This window comes from Crinia signifera, chromosome 2, assembly GCF_055691185.1.
Source record: "Crinia signifera chromosome 2, ASM5569118v1, whole genome shotgun sequence".
Lineage (NCBI taxonomy): Eukaryota > Metazoa > Chordata > Amphibia > Anura > Myobatrachidae > Crinia > Crinia signifera.
The window spans coordinates 264,553,707-264,575,253 of NC_139218.1; the positions used below are offsets into that span (position 1 = coordinate 264,553,707).

Here is a 21,547-nt window from a genome sequence, read left to right on the forward strand (position 1 = left end):
TTTACACCCACGGTGATTTTGTGGGTGTCCTGTGGCCGCTGAGCGCTGATCAGTGACGTACATCACTGATCAGCATTTTTGGCACAGGGTTGATCTAATTTTTTTTTTGGATCAAATTCCTGTTGCCTTTGACTGATCAGCAGTTTTTTTAAATGATTTTTTTTTGGAGGGTGCTGTGGGGTCTTTTTTTTATTTATTTTTACACCCACGGTGATTTTGTGGGTGTCCTGTGGCCGCTGAGCGCTGATCAGTGACGGACGTTACTGATCAACATCTGTGCTCAATTTTTGGCGCAGGAGCTTTTTTTTTTTTCTTTTAACCCCTTCAAGGTTGTACCAAAAGCTGCCTTGAAGCTGCTGCCCCTTAAGTGCACTTACACGTGTTAAAGCACTACATACACACTACATACCCCCCGTGTTGAAATAAAGTTTGTACCCCCCCTACACTATACACGTGTAAAAACACTACACTTACACAAACACAAAAATAATAAAAATGTCCCAATCATCCCAAAAACTGTTTTCAGCAGAGGAGGCATATGCCCTTATTGCCTCTGACACTGACACAGCCAGTGATGAAAGCGATGAATTTATCGCATTGGTCTTAACCTCCTCTTCTGATGAGGGACCCCTTCAAAGACGCCACCGTAGAGCAGCTGAGACCCCCCTCCCCCCAATGATTGATCTCGTATGGACCCCACCACCAGACAATTTTGAGCCCCAGGTTCCTGAGTTTTTGGCCAACCCAGGAATCCAATTTGATACTACAGGCCTCAAAGAAATTGACTTTTTCAAAGTATTTTTCTCTGATGATTTTATAAATTTAATGGTGGACCAAAGTAATTTATATGCCCAGCAGTTTATTGCCCAAAACCCCACGTCATCATTTGCTAGGTGGACCCCTGTAGATGCAGTAGAGATGATGACGTTTTGGGGTCTGGTGTTACATATGGGCATAGTTAAAAAGCCAGAAATTAGACAATATTGGAGTACAGATGTTCTGTACAGCACCCCACTTCATCGTATGGCCATGACCCGGACTCGTTTTGAGACGATCCTTACATTTTTGCATTACAACGATAATGCACAGTGCCCACCCAGAGATGATCCCACCTTTGACCGGTTATTCAAAGTCAGGCCGGTCATTGATCATTTCAGCGCCAAATTTGCTGAGATGTACATCCCCGAAAAATTCATTTGTGTAGACGAGTCACTTATACATTTTAAAGGAAGGGTTAAATTCCGCCAGTACCTTCCCAATAAGAGGGCAAGGTATGGCATAAAAATGTATAAGCTGTGCGAAAGTACCTCAGGGTACACCCACAGGTTTAGGGTATATGAAGGGAAGGACACAAGAATTGAACCGACAGAATGCCCCCCTCCCTCGTAGGTGTTAGTGGAAAGATTGTCTGGGATTTAGTGCACCCCTTCCTGGATAAGGGTTATCACCTCTATGTGGATAACTTTTACACCAGCATCCCCCTGTTTAAGGCCCTTGGTTCAAGAGGTACAGCAGCTTGCGGTACTGTGCGCAAGAACCAAAGAGGCCTCCCAAAAACGCACGTTGCCCAATTACTGAGAAAGGGTGAAAGCAGGGCACAATCCACCGAAAATATGTTGTTGGTCAAATATAAGGACAAGAGGGATGTCCTTATACTGACAACAATTCACAGAGACAGTACCACCTCCGTCCCTGTACGAGGTACCAGTACCCACACCTCAAAACCTATTTGTATCCTAGATTACAATAAGTACATGGGCGGAGTGGATCTTTCAGATCAGGTACTGAAGCCGTACAGTGCCCTGCGGAAAACAAAAATATGGTATAAGAAGCTGGCCGTGTATATCATCCAGATGTATAACGCTTACGTACTATTCCGTTCTACCAGCCAGACGGGGACATTTATGCACTTTCAAGAGGAAGTCATAAAGGGCCTAATATTTGGGAACCAGCAGGCAGAGGGCCCCAGTACTTCTAGTACTGGCCCCAGTACTTCTAGTACTGGCCCCAGTACTTCTAGTACTGGCCCCCGTATTGTATCAGGGCAGCATTTTCCTAACGAAATCCCCTCCACTGGAAAAAAGGGCAGGACACAAAAAAGGTGCAAAGTTTGCTATAAAAAGGGAATAAGAAAGCAAACTATTTTCCACTGTGAAACTTGCCCCGACAAACCCGGCCTATGTATGAAGGAGTGTTTTAAAATATACCACACATCTATGGATTATTAGGTTCATCATTTCACCGTGCTTCGGGGGTCTTGCTAATGCGACATAGCACCCACCATTCATTCCACCAGAATCTGTGCTGCAAAATCCAAATATCACTCCTTCCCTTCTGAGTCCTGCCATGCACCCAAATGGTATTTTTTGGTCACATATGAGGCATTGCCGTACTCGGGAGAAATTGCGGCACAGATTTTGGGGTGCTTTGTCTCCTTCATTCCTTGTGAAAATGAAAAATTTTGAGCCAGAACTGCATTTTTGTGTAAAAAATGTAATTTTTCATTTTCACAGCCCAGTTGTACCAAAATTGGTGAAACCCCTGGGGGTTTGAAATGTACACTATACCCCTAGATGAATTCCCTGAGGGGTGTAGTTTGCAAAATGGGGTCACTTGTGGGGGGGTTCCACTGTATTGGTGCTTCGGGGGTCTTGCTAATGCGACATAGCACCCACCATTCATTCCACCAGAATCTGTGCTGCAAAATCCAAATATCACTCCTTCTCTTCTGAGTCCTGCCATGCACCCAAATGGTATTTTTTGGTCACATATGAGGCATTGCCGTACTCGGGAGAAATTGCGGCACAGATTATGGGGTGCTTTGTCTCCTTCATTCCTTGTGAAAATGAAAAATTTTGAGCCAGAACTGCATTTTTGTGTAAAAAAATGTAATTTTTCATTTTCACAGCCCAGTTGTACCAAAATTGGTGAAACCCCTGGGGGTTTGAAATGTACACTATACCCCTAGATGAATTCCCTGAGGGGTGTAGTTTGCAAAATGGGGTCACTTGTGGGGGAGGTTCCTAACTTTTAGCATCTTATGGTGCCTAGAAACCTACATGGTGCCTAAAAAATAATCTCATAAAAAGGAGGCTCCAAAATCAAGTAGGTGCTCCTTCTATTATGAAGCCTGTGGTTTGGTCAACGTGCACACTAGGGCCACATATAGGATATTTATGAAAACAAAAGAATTGGGGGAATCAATTTTTAGTCACATTTCTCTAGTAAAATCTACTGTGTTCCTTAGAAAAATGTATTAAAATTGAAAATCTGCTAAAAAAATGAAATTTTGAAATTTCACCTACACTTTGTTTTAATTCCTGTGAAACACCTAAAGGGTTAACAAACTTCCAAAATGCTGTTTTGAATACTGTGAGGGGTGCAGTTTTTGAAATGGCATCATTTATGGGGGTGTCTCACATACAAGTCCCTCAAAGTCACATCAGAACTGAACTGGTCCCTAAAAAAATCAGTGTTTGAAATTTTCTTGAAAATTTGAGAATTTGCTATTCATATTTTAAGCCTCCTAGTGTCCAAAAAAATTAAAAGGAGGTTGAAATAATGATGGCAACATAAAGTAGACATATAGTCTTTGGGTACTTATGTAGTAACTGGGCTGCCGATTTTGAAATCGGGTCCATCGCATCGCATCGCACCCGACCATATCGCATGCGATGCGATGCGATGCGATGCGATGGACCCGATTTTTCCATAGGATTCAATGTTAAAATGGACTGAGTCCATTTTAACATGGAATTCAATGGGAAAAAGGGGTCCTTTTCATACCCCTACTATCCAAGTGGGCATGGAGTTGGATATAAACCTGTGGCGAGCGTAGCGAGCCACCGAGCCCGAAGCGTGGCGAGCGTAGCGAGCCCCGCGAGGGGACGCAGAATACCGTCCCCTCGCGGGGCTCGCTTCGCTCGCCACGCTTCGGGCTCGGTGGCTCGCTACGCTCGCCACAGGTTTATATCCAACTCCATGCCCACTTGGATAGTAGGGGTATGAAAAGGACCCCTTTTTCCCATTGAATTCCATGTTAAAATGGACTCAGTCCATTTTAACATTGAATCCTATGGAAAAATCGGGTCATCGCATCGCATCGCATCGCATCGTATGCGATGCGATGCGATATCGCATCGCATCGCATCTGATTGTATGCCTTAACTTAAGGCATACAATCAAAAAATCGGCAGCCCAGATACTACATAAGTACCAGTCTTTGTTAGTTATTAACTATTTTGAGTGGTATGATTATTTGTCTCACAAGCAGAAAATTTAACATTTTGCAAATTGCAAAATTTTCAATTTTTTTTTTACGACATTTTGGTATTTTTCACAAATAAACACAGACTGTATCAACCAAAATTTACCACTAACTTAAAGTACAATGTGTCACGAGAAAACAATCTCAAAATCACTGGGATAAGTAAAAGCAATAAAAAGTTATCCCCACATAAAGTGATACATGTCAGATTTGAAAAAAAGGGCTCTGTCAGGAAGGCAAAAACAGGCTGCGGCGGTAAGGGGTTAAAGGTACACCATTTTTACTGTGAAACACGGAGGTGGATCACTGATGTTTTGGGACTGTGTGAACTACAAAGGGACTGGAAACTTGGTCAAAACTGATGGCAAGATGAATGCAGCATCATACCCTCCAACATGACCCATTGCATTCGGTACACAATGCTCTGCTTCTGGACTTCACTGGTAATGTATGATTGTCATCACCTGTGTTGAAACACCATTCTCATCAATTACCTAGTTCCACACAGGTGCTGGCAATCCTACATTTCCAGTGAAGTCCAGAAGCAGAGCATTGTGTACTGAATGCAATGGGTCATGTTGGAGGGTATGTAGCATGTTACCAGAAAATACTGGAGGAAAATTTGCACTCATCAGCCCAGAAGCTGTGCATGGGACATACTTGGACATTCCAACATAACAATGATCCAAAACACAAGGCCAAGTCGACCTGTCATTGGCTACAGCAGAATAAAGTGAAGGTTCTGGAGTGGCCATTTCAGTCTCCTGACCTCAATATCATTGAGACATTCTGGGGAGATCTCAAACGTGCAGTTCATGCGAGACAGCCCAAGAATTTACAGGAACTGGAGGCTTTTTGCTAAGGAGAATGGGCAGCTTTACCATCTGAGAAAATAAAGAGCCTCATCCACAACTACAGCAAAAGACTTCAAGCTGTCATTGATGTTAAAGGGGGCAATACACGATATTAAGAACTGGGGTATGTAAACTTTTGATCAGGGTCATTTGGGTAGTTTCTGTTGTCATTATGATTTAAAAAGAGTAAACACAGTTGTTTGACAATAAATGGCTTCACCCAACCACTAACCATGAGTGAAAGAAAAGTTTGTGAGTTATCATTCATATTCTCTAACAAATGGCCAGAAAATCACAAATTCAGCCAGGGTATGTAAACTTATGCTCGGTCATTATATATAGAATATTTCCATCCAAAACAGGAGTAGTGAATTGCCTATGGAAGAACCAGCACTAGACGTTTTAACTTGTAATTCACCAAAATTGATATATCCATTATAGGCAGGGCTATTTTTCAGCAGGCTCCAGCAGGAACTGAGGCCCTTATTCTAGTTCACTCTTTCTGACAAAATATTTCTTAGATGGACAAAACCATGAGCACTACAGGGGAGGCAGGTGTTACTTGTGCAGAGATAATTAGATTTGGGTGGGGTTTAACACCTGCCTCGCCTGCAGTGCACATGGTTTTGTCCATCTAAGAAATATTTTGTCAGAAAGAGTGAACTAGAATAAGGGCCTCAGTTCCTGCTGGAGCCTGCTGAAAAATAGCCCTGATTATAGGAGATTCAATGATAGATCCATTCAAAGGAGCATCAATAATCCATTCATGAGCATTGTATAATAGCATAGCAATACATGGGACCTGCTAGGTCAATCTAATACCTGCCCAATCCTCTTCCTTAACAAATCTTCGGAGAAGAGGATCCAATGCCAGGTTGAAGAATAGTGGGGATATATGGCAGCCCTGTCTCGTACCTCTATATCGACTAAATGGACGAGTATCACTACAAAACTTTTATTGTGAAATATATTTCTAATTTATTTATTTAAGGTGTCATTGGGTCTCAGAAGCTAGCGGAAACTGATCTGGCAAGGATTATTCGATACAGGGAAAAGATTAAATCCGTGGCTGCAAAAACTGGCATGGATGCAGCTATTATTGCTGCAATAATATCTCGTGAATCTCGTGCTGGGAATGCGCTTGATGCAAATAAGATGGGTGATTACGGCAATGCTTTTGGCCTGATGCAGGTAATGAGATTTCCAATCATTTTGCAGCTGGATTTCATATCTTGGTTCCCAGAATAGTTTTTAGTCTTGTAAAAAAAGGTGAAGTATATACTTCCATGTGCAAACATGGCCTAATTTGTGAAAAAATGGAGGGTGGGGTTTAGGAAAAGGTGGCGCTGAATAAATGAAAAAATACTTATCTTTTCATTGAAATTCTTTTCGATTTTTGATGCTTTTCCTTCTTTAATCGGCTTTCAATAAGGTGGATGCATGAAAAGATAAGAATTCAGAAAAAAAGAGGGATATGATGGTCTGCTCTTTTGCAATAGATATTTTAGAAGAACATCCACCATCAGCAAGGGGGCGTACCTTACTTACAGTGAAATGTTATAAGATACATATGTAAAGGTTTCTTTTCAAGTGGTGGGTGCGTACCCGTACTCACGAGGTATTGAGTGATGACACTCCTTGAAAGGTTTCTTTCAGTTGTTCCTTTTCATATAAAAAGAATGAGTGGTGTGCAATTCTCTTTGTAACAAGTCAGAATTTATTTTAAAAGTAACACACATCCAAAAAAGTAAAAATTATGTTTAAAATATATCCTTTTTCTCTTTCAGTGAAATGAGGGAGGTAAGGAGATCAGGTCTTTGATCCACAGTGTAATACCGGTATACACCCAGATGTTATGTGGTGGGATCTTACCTTTTCTCCAGCCTTCACCTCACGCACTTACAGATTTAAAAGGCAATGTCCTCCTGCCAACGCGTTTCGAGCTGTGGCTCTTTATCAAGGCATGGAGGTAATGCTGGTTGACATCATATTTATAGGGTATCTTAAAAATGGCCGAACTTCCTGTTCCTGTCTATTCATTAACTGTGTTTTTTATAGTTTTACTTTGTGGTACACATTATTATCCTCTATAAATACTTAGATATTTGTTTTTAACAGTGTATCTCTAAAAAGAGTATAAATAAGGGCTTTATTTCTAAATTATCGTCTTTTTCCCGCCAAAATACGGAGGTTCCGTCCGGGGTATATGGGAAATGTAGTTTTTTGGCAAGTGAATTAAGCTTAACATTTATCTCGCCCGCCTTGCGGGGTTTATTGGGCGCCAGGTATTCTGGGGAATGTAGTTTCCTTGTCTCGTGCTGTATCTCCGTGACCGGAAGTGGTCATGGAGCTTTGTTCGATTTCTGGATATGGTGCTTTTACGCAAGATAATGTATATCTTGTAGTTCTAAGCTTAACATTTATCTCGCCCGCCTTGCGGTGTTTACTGGGCGCCAGGTATTCAGGGAAATACAGTTTCCTTATCGGATACTGTATCTCCGTGACCGGAAGTGGTCACGGAGCTCCGTTGGACTTCTGGGTAAGGTAGTTCACATAAGATGATGGATGTAGCGTTGCTTGAAGTGTCGCCGGAAGCGCGTCACCCATTCCGGCACTCTGGGGATTGTAGTCAGTTTAATAGGGAGGAAAAACTTCTTTTTCTCATTCAGGTGAACGTCTGAATCTCCCGGAAGTTGTCACTTTATTCTTGACGTTTCCTTCTGGGAAATGTAGTCTTCTGGACGCCGTGGATGTTCAATGTGATTCTTACAGTTTTGATATATACACCATAGTTATTTAAAAATAAACGATAAAGTCTATATTTAAACGAGCAATCAAAGAGGATTATAATGATAATATTCTGTTTCCGGATTTCTTCTAAATAAAAGCATAGAGTTGTCATGGTTACCCTTATGTGGTAATATCATTAGTCCATATATCCCCTTTTTTCACATTTATTTATTTTTACTCTGAAAAAATAGAGAAAAAGGGGGTAAGGATATGAATATCAATTAATAAATACATAATCAATTACAATCAGTATAATAAATATATAAAACGAGATCCATAAAAAGAGAAGAAAAATTTACATGAAAAAAGGAGGAGGAATGTAGTTAGTACAGGGTTATTACGTCTTAAAGAAACCATTTTAACTCAAAATCGTTGTTTAAACCTGAGGGCTTCAGAGTTTTTAAATCAAAAATCAGTCTCATTTCTGTCTTTGCGAGATTTGATTCAATATTTTTGTCTCTCCAAGTACTTTTTATGTGTCTCAGGCCAATGAATTTTTTGATGTGTTCAGGTCCACAATTATGGGTTAGTCTAAAGTGATTGGATAAATGATGAGTTTGCAGTCCTTTTCGAATATTCCGCAAGTGTTCAGATAATCTTATTTTTAATGCCCTAGTTGTCCTGCCAATGTAACTTAGACCACATGAGCATTCTATCAAATAAATGACATTTTGTGTATCACATGTGATAAAGTCCTTGATTTTAATTTTGGTGTTATTGACTGTGACCTCTGTATATTTGGAGATGGGGTCCTTAATATTTCTGCAACCCAAACACATGCCACATCTATAGAATCCTTTTGATCTGACAAGATTTCTTGTGGTTGTTGGAAGTGCGCTGCGTACTAAGGAGCTTTTGAGGTTTTTTGACCTCCTGTAGATGAAAGATGGTTTTTTGGGGATGATTTCTTTCAAAACGGGGTCTCTGGTTAACAGGTGCCAATTTTTTGATATTATTTTCTCCATTTGTTTAAACTGGGTATCATAACCTGTGATTAGAGCCCACTTCGCTTTATCTTTGTTATGTTGAAGGGTTTTCTTATCTTTATTCTCCCCTTTCAGGAGGTCTTCTCTCTCTCTCCCCATTATTTCTTCCATAACAGGTGCGAGATCTTCATCCTTGTATCCTTTTTCTATGAAGTTATCTTTCATTTCTGACATTTGTTGTCTGCAGACTTGTTGATCACTGCAGTTTCTTTTAACACGCAGGAATTGTCCTTTCGGAACCCCTTTCAACCATGTCGCATGGTGTTGACTGTCTGTAGAGATGTATGTGTTGGTATCCGTCGGTTTTTGATAAGTTTTTGTATTGATCTGATTATTGTTGATGTAAATTGTTAAATCCAAAAAATTAATTTGTATATTACTGAGGGTTGCTGTTAATTGGATATTAAAATCGTTGATGTTTATGGTATTCAGAAATTCATTTAATTCAGTTTCTTGGCCTTCCCAAAGAATAAGAATATCATCGATATACCTATACCATTTCTTTATCTTCTCGCCCCAAACTACGCTCTGATAGATGTGTGTTTCTTCCCAATAATTCATAAAAAGATTAGCGTAGCTTGGGGCGAATTTCGTGCCCATTGCTGTGCCCGATCGTTGTAAGAAAAAGTCACCATTGAAGAAAAAATAATTATTTTCTAGAATGAATTTCACTGCATCCAGAGTGAATTCTTTTCTTTCCGGAGTGAGTTCTGTTTTGTCTAGGGACCATCTTAGAGCCTCCAGACCTTTTTCATGTTTAATGCACGTATACAGGGACGTAACGTCCGCTGATGCCAAAAAACTTTTCTCATTCCATTGGAACTCTTTCAATTTCTTCAATGTGTCCCCAGTATCTTTTAAATGTGAGGCGTTCTTCATTACCATGGGTTGGAGGATACTATCTACCAAGGAGGATAGATTTGCCGTTAAGTTATTGGTCCCACTGATGATAGGTCTTCCGGGGGGGTGTGTTCTATTTTTATGAATTTTAGGCAAAAGGTAGATTGTTGCCGTTATTGGGTTCTGTATGTCTATATATTCAAACTCATCCTTAGTAATTCCATGGGTATCTAGATGTTTTTTGATGAAGTGTGAATATTCTTTTTGTATTTTATTAGTAGGATCTCCTTTAAGTTTATTGTAGGTTTCTGTATCGCCTAATTGTCTCATTACTTCCTTTATATAATCTTCTTTATTTAGGATAGCAATCCCCCCCCCTTTATCACAGGGTTTGATGATAATATTTTCATCTTTACTTAGGTTTGTAATGATGTCACGTTCTTTTTTTGTAAGATTGAATCTGACTTTAGGTTTTTTTAATTTTTCCATTTCTTCCAAAACCACTTTTGAGAAGGTTTCTATATAATTTCCTTTTACGTATGTGGGGTAGAAGATAGATTTTTTCTTTCGCTTTTTTTGGTCCTCCACTGGTGTTTCGGAGTTCTCCTGACTAGTGGGCAATTCGGGTCCAATTTCTTTATCAGCCTCTTTCATCTGAAAAAATTTCCTTAGGGTTATCTTCCTTACAAATTTTTGAATATCCACAAATTTTTCAAAGTGGTTCATGTGTGAGGTTGGGGCGTACTTTAGACCCTTTTGGAGTACTTTCTCTTCTTCTCCACTAAGTATTCTATTGCTTAGATTGAATATCTGTGGTTTGTGTTCCGGTAGCTGGGTGTTTGTTACAGATTCTTTGGGTTTTTTTGTTGTTTTGTTCGGGTTACGTTTCTTTACGCCAGCTCTGCACCCTCTTTTTTTGTATGCTTTATTTAAGCTTCTCTTTATCGTCGTTTTGTTTTTAGTTTGCCCCTCTGTTTTACTCTTTCTGACTTCCTTTCTTCTAAAAAAGGTGACCTTGATCTTTCTTCTCTCGTGGATCTATGTGTCTTTCTTTCAGGTAATTCTGATTGATTCCTGTACTGTCTGTCAGACTCTAAATTGTTCTCTTCCGGGGTTAATGTCCTCTCATATCTTTGTTTCGAATTAGTTGTTATTTTGATACGTCTCTCATCTTTTTCTTGGTTTTTTTCTTCGCGTTTGGAGTAAGAAGTGTTAGGTTCTTCAATATGTCTTTCAGGTGAATTTATCTCTTCTCTTCTTCTCTCAGGGGTTTCTTGATATCGATATCGGCTGGGCTCTCTAGGAATAGGGTTTCTTCTGTATAGCTGATTTTTTCGAAGATAATGACCGGATCTGTCAAAGACCGTTTTTCTTCTATCTGGTGTATATCTGATATCCTGGATATTTCTTTCTGATGTTCTATCAGGTCTTCTATTATCCCTTTCATACGGACGATCTCTCCAAGATATTGGTCGAGGTCTGTCGTTCCTTCTTCTCCAATAAGGAGTCTCTCTAGGGGAGATTGATCTTTCTTTGTATCTCCTTCTGTATAATGGCGATCTTCTTGATTGATATTGTGGTTTCCTTTGATCTCTCTTTTCATAGTTTGATAAGTTCCTATTTCTCCTGTATATGGGTTTCATTGTTTCAGTTCTTCTTTCTTCTTTTCTATCATGTATGGTGGTTTTTCTTCCTCTATCTTTCTCCTTGATGATTCCAAATTTATAATATTCATAATCTCTTTGCATTTTTCCTTGTTTTTTCTTGATCAGGAAATTTGTATTTATGTTTATTTTCTCCACAATTTCTTCTTCTTTTAATTTGAAATTGGGTGCTTTCTTGAAGGGTTGAATTAAAGTCTTCAGAATTTCGATTCTTTCACTGGTCTCTTTTAATTTGATTCTTCTTTCACGTAGAATTAGATCCATTAGGGAAAAAGAACAGGTTTCAAGTGTTTTTTCCCACTCTGACCAGAAAGTATCTCCTGCATCTTGAAAAGTGGGAGGCTTATTCATTCGGAGGCCCTTTGGAATAATCTGTTCTGCAGTGTACTTTTCCAAGGTGGCCACTTCCCACCATAAACGATTTTCCTTCAGGAGCCATTCTCCTAAGCGGTCCATGGCTGTTTCCAAGTTGTCGTCAGTCATCTCAATTTCTTCTTCTTGGAAATTGATTTTAAAGGCTTCTTCTATTTTTGTATGTCTTGTCTCACGATGCTGGAACATGGTGCTGCCTCACTTTTATTCCTAGGGATGTGGTTAGGAACAATTTTTCTGGAAAGGTGGAATTGAAATGGGGCGCTCCTGTGATTCTGCTGCCTTTATTTCCAAAACCGTGGATCAATCCCTATTGATCCATTGGTACAAGTGAAAAAATGGAGGGTGGGGTTTAGGAAAAGGTGGCGCTGAATAAATGAAAAAATACTAGCCGATTAAAGAAGCCGATTAAAGAAGGAAAAGCATCAAAAATCGAAAAGAATTTCAATGAAAAGATAAGTATTTTTTCATTTATTCAGCGCCACCTTTTCCTAAACCCCACCCTCCATTTTTTCACTTGTACCAATGGATCAATAGGGATTGATCCACGGTTTTGGAAATAAAGGCAGCAGAATCACAGGAGCGCCCCATTTCAATTCCACCTTTCCAGAAAAAATGGCCTAATTTGTGTTCTAATCTAACACACATTCAGATCTGATTGCAGTGCAAATTTGTTTTGAAAATGGGATAAACCATGTGCACTGCAGGTGGGGCAGATGTAACCTGCAGACAGAGTTAGATTTTTGTGAGTTATTTTGTTTATGTGCAGGGTAAATACTGGCTGCATTATTTTTACACTGCAATTTAGTTTCAGTTTCAACACACCCCACCCAAATTTCTCTGCACATGTTACATCTGCCTCACCTGCAATGCACATGGTTTTGCCCATTTTTCAAAAAATTTGTACTGCAATCAGATCTGAATAAGGGTCATTGTGAGAATTCCAGGTTTATGTGTGCATTGTTCTGTTCTTGCAGGATGCTAGTCGCCACTTTAGGAAACTCAACCTTTAAGGTGTGTACACACGGGCATAAATCGCTGGCAATATGGTCGCTGAGCGACCATACTGCCAGTGATTGGAGTGTGCACACCTAATGGTCGTTGGTCGGAGGAGCATGCTCCTCCGACCAGCGACTTCCCCTGCCTCTTCTCCCGGCAGTGTGTCATTTTCATCAGTGACCATCTCTGGTCGCTGATGAAAACGGGACACTGAGCAATATGATTGCTGAGCAATATATTGCCAGCGATCATATTGCTCCGTGTGTACACAGCTTTATAGTTATCGCACGTTACCTAGATCCTTTATGGCAGGCATGTCCAAACTATAGCCCTCCAGCTGTTATGAAACTACACATCCCAGCATGCCTTGTAATAGTTTTAGTATTGTTTATTAGCAAAACTATAGCAAGTCATGATGGGACTTGTAGTTTCACAACAGCTGGAGGGCCATAGTTTGGACGTGCCAGCTTTATGGGTTCTGGTTGATAGGTCAACAGTCAATAGGCTGACCAGTATTGGTCAACAGGCACAAAGTCAACATTGACCCAATCAAAAGGTCGACCTGAGTTTAAAAAAAAATGTTCTCTCTCTTTTGACTTGCTCACAATCCACGTGGACTACAATTGGGAGTGGTAAAATCAGGGTTGCCGACCCTCCCGGAATTACCGGGAGGATCCCGAAAATCGGGGCCTCCTCCCGGCCCCCCGGAAAGGTGGGCAACCCTCCCGGATTCCCCCACGCCACCCCCCGATTGCGGCGTCTTCCCCATACTTTTGGATTGAAATCCGTCAATCCGCGGGTCTCAGAGGAGGGGGCGGAGCTAAAATCGCGTCATTTAGCCCCGCCCCCTCCACAGAGATCCGTGAATTGGGGGGTTTTACCATCCTGGGGGCGGGGCTTAATGATGAAAAGCTCAAGCCCTGCCCCCCGAACTGCAGCTGCAAGTCTCCTCTCCAGGCTTCTCCCGGAGAGGAGACTGAAAAAGTCGGCAACCCTGGGTAAAATTAAGCATGGTGAGTGAAGCAAGGGTCAGGGTTACACTTATTGGGGGTCCATGTTGACAGATGTTGACATTGACACTAAAACCATGAAAATCTCATGTCAACCCTTTATGTGTCGACCACTGCCATGTTAACTTTTCACATGTGGCAACATTTTGTCTGTGCCAACCTTGTGTCTGTTGACCATTCATGGTCTACCTAGTTTCTGTCGACCCTTTGATACACATCCCTGGGATCACCCCTGTAACCAAACAATATCAAGGGTACAAATCACATTGATTAAACACAATCTAGTTATACATGTAAACCATAACATTACTATGGACTATATATAGTAACATAGTAATTAAGGCTGAAAAACGACATAAGTCCATCAAATGCAACCTATCTGACTTGTAACTACAGACTTGAATAATACCCCGTTCTCACTGCAAGGCAAGTTATCGGGTCTAGCAAGTCAACCCGGTCATTTGCCTCTTAACATGAGTTAACTGTGTGAACTGTCTGCACACCTGGACCTCATACACGGGTAAAACCCCTCTTTTTACCCGTGTTTGAGACCCGGGTATGCAGACTTGGGTTGACCCGTTCACACTGCAAAAAAAAAACAGTGTTAAAAGGCAAATTACCGGGTAGAACTGCTTCACCTGGGAATTTGCCTAGCAGTGAGAACGGGGGTCTGTCTAAATGCCTGGTAAATGCCGTGTAGTTCACACACACAGTGTGAACACAGCATAAGTCATAAGCCACCAGTTCCAGAATTGTACTACTCTAATGTTGAAGAATCCTCTTCTTAATTCAGTACGGAATTTATTTTCCTCGAGCCTCAGCACATGCCCGCGTGTCCGAAGTATAGGCCTGTTAGTGAACAAATCATGTCCCAGTTCTATATGATTCCCAATCCTGTATTTGAACATGCTGATCATATCACCTCTCAAACTCCGTTTCTCCAGTGAAAACATCTTCAGCCTGGTTAGCCTATCTTTGTATTCTAGTGATTTGAGACCTTTTACTAGCTTAGTCACCCTTCTCTGTACCTGCTCCAATTCATTTATGTCCTTTTTAAGGTGCGGTGCCCAGAACTGAACACAATATTCGAAGTGTGGTCTCACCAATGCCTTGTAAAGAGGCACTATCACATTGGCATCCCTTGAATCCATTCCCCTTTTAATGGATGCCAGTGTCCGGTTTGCTTATGCTGCTGCACTTGAGCAGTCTGCACTATTACCCAATTTTTCATCTATGAGGACCCTTAAGTCCTCCTCTACAGCTGAATTCCCTATAATAACTCCATTTAGCCTATAAGTAGCTTGTTCATTTTTGTTCCCATAATTAATTATTTTATATGTAGCTACATGAAACTGCGTTTTCCACCTTTCCAGTTTAAATGTCACTTTGTAGTGTATCCACATCCTCTCCTGAGTTTATTTTGTGTCGTCCGCAAATATTGCAATTTTACTAATGTCACTTCCTATATCATTAATGAATATATTAAACAAGGTGGGTCCCAATATTGAACCTTGCGGGACTCCACCTTGGACCTTACCCCAGTTAATACCTCCCAACTTGTGTCCGGATGAAATAGGGACACTCGCCCGAAAAAGGGGCGGGGCGTATGCAAATGAGGGCGCGGCTTATGCTAATTAGCCGCAACCTCATTTTCATACGATAATAGACGCTGTGGGCATGCGCACAGCATCTATTCTACTAGATTGGGGGGTCTCCCAACTGCCACCCCCCCGCAGCGGGACAATGCCTGCCGCGGGTGGGACAGCGGGACAGGACCCGAAAATCGGGACTGTCCCTCTAAAATCGTGACAGTTGGGAGGTATGCCAGCTAGAATGTATGCCAATTACACAAGTAGCATTAATGTTAATCAAAATCAACACTAATGTAAAACTCAAATAAAAGGACCCTGCACCCCCCAGACAGTTAGTAGTTACCTGAGAACATGATACTGTACCGCTGCATGGCTGCATGGCTTCAAGACTCCGGTCTAGAATCCTTCACAGTCAGGCACAGTCTGAGCACTGTGGTGTTTTATCTGGCAGCATGAACACTCTGAGGAGTATGGCTAAGCTCACAGACAATGTCTAGGTAGACAGTCAATAGGTCGACATTGTCAAAAGGTTGACATGTACTAGGTCGACGGTGTAAAAGGACGGACACTAGCAAAAAGGTAAACATGGAAGATGTCGACACGTGAAAAGGTTGATGAGTTTTGGAAAAAAAAATTCAGTGTCAATGTCGACAACCAAAAACCTGGACCCCTAATTAGTGTAGCTCACCCTGCTTGAAGCCAGGTGCCTTGCTATGCTTAGCACAGTTTTCTGTTCAATGTAAATAATAAAGCATGTACGTCTCAAAAAAATCACAAAAAAAACTCATGTTGACCTTAACATGCGTCAACCATTGCCATGCAGACTTTTGTTTGTACAGTTTGAACATTTTGTCAATACCGAGTGCGTCAACATTTTATTTTGTGAATGTGGACTTACTGCATGCTGCACTTTTGAGCCATCTAGATACCAAAATATACCAGTTAAAATCATGTCAAAATATATTTGGGGAGTTTACTCTAGGCCTAATTCAGACTGGATCGCAGAGCACATTTATTCTCAAATAGACAAAATCCTGCTGCACTTCAGGTTCAGAGAGAGTTATGCCCCCGTACACACGGGGGAGATATATTGCTCAGCAATATATTGCTGAGTGCCTCTCCTGTTCATCAGCGACCAGAGATGGTCGCTGATAATCAGGAGACTCTGCCGGGGGAAGAGGCAGGGAAATAGCTGGCAAGCTCCTGCGACCATCAGGGGCTGCACACGGGAGCGCGCAGCCGGCGATTCATCGCCAGCAGCACACACAAATCACTGGCAATATGGTCGCTCAGCGACCATATTCCCAGCGATATGTGCTGAAATTGCACCTGTGTCCACCATTAGATATGAGTGAGTTAAGCCCTGTACACACGGGGGGAGATATATTGCTCAGTTTCTCCCTTTCATCAGCGACCAGAGATAGTCGCTGATGAAAAGGAGCCTCTCCCGGGCGGTGCCGAAGAGGTAATCAGCTGGTTGCAGGAGCAAGCTCCTGCAACCAGCAATTAGAATGGGGCTGAAAACGGGAGCGTACACCTGGCGATTTATCGCCGGGGCACACTCCCATCACTGGCAATATGGTCGCCAGCGACCATATTCCCAGCGATTTCAGCCCCTATTGCCCCTGTGTGTACACAGCTTTATTGTGTTTCTGTGCAGGGTAAATACTGGCTGCTTTATTCCTACACTGCATTTTAGATTTCAGTTTGATCACACCCCACCCAAATCTAATTCTCTCTGCCCCACCTGCAGTGCAGCCTGGTTTTGTCCATCTGAGAAAAATATGCTTCGCGATCAGGTCTAAATTAGGCCCCCTGTTTTTAAGACCAGAGGTTTGTAACATGCAGCCCTCCAGCCATTTTGCCGCTACAGATCACAGCATGTCCTTCCACAGTTTGGCAATTAGGGTATCCTCCAACTGAGGTAGAGCATGTTGGAATTTGTAATTGCAAAGCAGCTATACCTGGTCCTCTTGCTAAATACCCCAGCTAGATCACCTCTGTCTAGTATCACTGATGTCAGTTGTATATGTATTTATGCAGATTGATAAAAGATATCATAAAGAAAGGAACGGAACATGGGACAGTGAAGAACATATTCTACAGGGCACAATTTTTTTATGTCAACTCTTTACCGCTGTAAAAATAAAATTTCCAAACGGGACACCAGACCAGCAACTGAAAGGTAACTAAGTGCCAAAAATGACACAGATGTTTTGCTTCATCGACTCAGGCAGGTGGTGGTGACAGGATTTATTAATGGGTGTAGTATGCACCCCCAACAGTCGGGATTCTGATGGGGTTGGATGATCGCACCACAGCCCCTTGTTGGATTGCTGCGCTTGCCACAGGTTCATTTTCTGTTGCACTTTATAATAGGAATGTAAATGAATAAGGCAATTAATTGATGATGTCCAGTTAACACAATGTTCAAATACAACCTTTCTTCTTAAAAAATTGCACAGCACAGTAACACACATAGTAGTATAAATGTTATAGCCTGCAAGCGGTCACAGGTGCAGGACTTTGGGCCTTATTCAGATCTGAGCCCAGTACAAATTTGTTTGGAAAATGGGCAAAACCATGTGCTCTGCAGGTGGGGCAAATGTAACCTGTGCAGAGAGAATTAGATTTGGGTGGGGTGTGTTGAAACTGAAATCTAAATTGCAGTGTAAAAATAATGCAGCCAGTATTTACCCTGCACAGAAACAAAATAACTCACACAAATCTAACTCTCTCTCTATACGTTACATCTGCTCCACCTGCATGGTTTTGCCCATTTTCCGAACAAATTTGTACTGAGCTCAGATCTGAATAAGGCCCTTTGTGCGAGTCCCCGGGTTGGTTTTGCCTTGTAATGAAAGGCACTTTAAAAAAAAGTCCAGCACATCCTGCAGCTCGCGGGATGTTACATTTAGCCCAGTAAACATACAGAGAAACAGAAGGGATTGCTTAATGATACTGCTTTCACATCGCAAAATGCAGGGTCGCACCGGGACTTGAAAAAGTTTAGTCCCGGAACGATCCTGCATTTTGGGATGTTCACATCCCCTCAGCGGCGTTGCTGAGGTTATCCAGGGGCACGGGGGGGGAGTCAGTGTGTCATCGGGGGAGGAGGCAGCGCTTAAAGCTGGTGCTGCCTCCTCCACAGTGTGAACAGGAAATGGGTCGCTCGACCCGTTTAACTCGTTCACACCGCACAGCAACGAAACGGTAAGAACTCTGTTTTTTAACGGTTCTTATTGCTGTGTTGCTACCCGTTTGTGGCACCCGGTAACCCCTTTCACATCGCACTAATTATCGGGTCGAGCTGGCAAGAAACCAGATTGTACCCGGTAATTAGTTGCGATGTGAAAGCGGTATGAGTGGTGTGCCGAACAGGAGGAGATGTGAAATCTGTGGGTCAGCGAATAATGAGTGGAAATGAATGAGACACTGTACACTAGGAAGGATATCCAGTTGATAGGTTGACAATGCCTCAATCAAAACTATATGGTGGACAGACAAAATGTTGGCATGGCAATGGTCGACCAATTATTATTATTTTTTTTTAACTTTATCATACTGTACCATCCACATGGACACTGATCCGGAATGGTAAGGCGCCTGATCCATGTGGGGGATGCGATACACTAATTTGGGGTGCATGTCATGAAATCTACAGATTGACTCCAAAAAACATGAAAAATTCATGTCGACCTTTTCACGTGTTGACATTTTATACCATAACTAATAGGTAGTTATGTAGCTTTACTACCAAAACCCCTAAAGGTGGCCATACATCAGAAAGATATTGTACCCAATTATACAATCTCAATTGATTGTAAGATGGATTGTATGCAGATTGTGTGTACATTGTGTGTCCAAAAACCACCAAGGACTGCCGGGGAATTTAAGGGAAATTGGACACAATCATGGGTGCAATCGATCTTAAGATCAATTTTTCTGATGTATGGCCAGCTTAAGGGCTATTTCACACGCGCGGCAAAAACCCGTACGGCCAGGAAGCCGTGCAGCACACAGCAGTTGTCAATGGACACTTTTGTGTCCATTCACACGGGACGGCCACGGCCCGGCTGTCCGGTTGCAGCCGGATCCCGCCACTGGAAGGGACGGCTGCCGGGCTGTGGCCATCACCCTCCATTCTAAACTGCTTTGTGCTGCACAGCTTCCTGGCCGTACGGGTTTTCGCCGCCCGGCAGGAGCCGGAGTGTGTGAAATAGCCCTAAGACTCATGTAAATAGATGAAAGCATTCCCTACTGTAAATGACATGCATTAAACGCATAAGAAGTCCATTTATGGGTCACAAAAGTGTGAATTCTATTAACAGCAGCAATTAGAAGTCATATCTCACCCACAAGAAATGACATCAGGAAAACAACAGATATGCAGCATTTTGCAGTAATGGTAGTAAATACTATGACCAGGGTACCAAGAATAAACCATTTTAAGGGAATATCCTAAACCTGTAATTGAAAGATTTGCCCCACTCAGTTACATACAGGAAGTTCTATATTATTTAATTGTACAGTGACCGTTAAATCCTATTTTGATTTTGCAGTGACACTAAATTAGGCCATTTCCATACATGGCAGAGTAACGGTAAAATGTTTGTATACTGTGTTCATGTTCCTATTGGTCAGGCTGATGCGCTTGTGTTTGTGTTGCAGGTGCTATTGCTGCATACAATAAAGGTTTACTCAACCTCCGCAATCTAGATTCTGTTGACTGCGGTACCACAGGCAGTGACTACTCCAATGATGTTATTGCAAGAGCACAGTTTTTCAGGAGACATGGATTCTGATTAAAATAATGAATCAACAATGACATATTGTTGCTAATAAATTCCTCACTAACAAAGCATGCTACTGGAACAAATTCTTACATAAAATTAGCTTCTTTTATAGAGTAATAGCTTTATATCTTGCAGAAAGAATATATATATGATAAAAGATGCAGTCCAACTGAATTTGGCCTGGCAGCAAACAACCGCTACTTAGCGAATGCTCCTGTATCAGGGCCTATATTTTTTTGTAGAGCTGGGTTCATACGCGTTACACTGTTGCACACTAGTCTTCTGTTTTGTGGTGTATGACACTACTATTCTGTTGCCGGGGGTTTCATTTTTTTACACAGGTTTGTTCTTTCTGTTTTGACCTGCAGTTGTCACTGAGGGGGTTATTTTGGTTCACTCTCTGACAAATTCCTACTAAGATGGACAAAACCATGTGCACTGCAGGGGGGCAGATGTAAAATTTGCAGAGAGAATTAGATTTGGGCGAGTTATTTTGTTTCTGTGCAGGGAAATACGGGCTGCTTTATTTTTACACTGCAATATAGCTCTCACTTTGAAGTAAAACCCCACCCAAATCTAATTCTCTCTGCACAAGTAACATCTGCCCCACCTGCAGTGCACATGGTTTTGTCCATCTAAGAAGGAATTTGCCAGAAGGAGTGAACCAAAATAACCCCGAGTCACCTGTCTGACTTCTATCTCATGTAGATTACATCTGACCAACTGATTACATATGTTATCCTTTGCAGTTCATTTGATTTAAAATCATTAAACAAAAAGTTTTTTCCTTTAATCTCCTGCGTGAACACAAGTTAATGTTCTCCCATGCCATTGGTTATACAGTACTGGTTGAGGAAAGTACACAGTGGGACTATTGTAATGACACACTTGAGAGCACGGGCACCAGAAGGTTTTCAGCTGCGGGGCGTTTAGAAAAGACAATAGCGTCTATGGTGTAGGCCTCGTCTCCCCCTCCTGCACCCTCCGCTGCGGCTTCTCCTTTAAAAGCAGCGTGTTGCTGCAGTGTGCTGTGCCCAATTTTTCTTGCTGGCCGGCTCTCTTCACAGCTGCATTACTGGAAGGAGGAATGGCCACACAGACCCTGCTGGTACGTCCCAGGACCACAGCCACGTCTGGTACGATTATTCATATAAGCTTGTAAAATTAAACAGAATTAACCAATTTGTTGGAATGACCACTGTGAGCAAAGGATTCATTGACCTTTGATCCCATACATTACTAAATGTTTGTTCCCATCAGACAGATAAATGTTTAGGTGTGTACCCAGCTTTAGACTAGAGGAAGATCATTCTGCAGCTGGCATGGAAAGAAGAGAAAATGAGAAACCCACAGTAATAATGAAACAATGTTACAGAC

The 21,547-nt window shown here is 41.7% G+C and overlaps 1 protein-coding gene across 2 annotated transcripts in view; it reads left to right on the forward strand.

Moving 5' to 3' along the window:
* LOC146057369 (thioredoxin domain-containing protein 9-like) overlaps positions 1–20,235 on the forward strand; it is an 85,314-nt gene extending 65,079 nt beyond the window's left edge. For both annotated transcript variants that reach the window (XM_083168515.1, XM_083168516.1), the window contains exons 4-6: positions 6,113–6,312; positions 17,418–17,559; positions 20,046–20,235. In XM_083168515.1, the coding sequence (XP_083024641.1) occupies positions 6,113–6,312; positions 17,418–17,559; positions 20,046–20,179 (476 nt within the window). In that variant the 3' untranslated portion in view covers positions 20,180–20,235. The remainder of the gene's footprint in view (positions 1–6,112; positions 6,313–17,417; positions 17,560–20,045) is intronic.
* Positions 20,236–21,547: the final 1,312 nt, after the last annotated feature.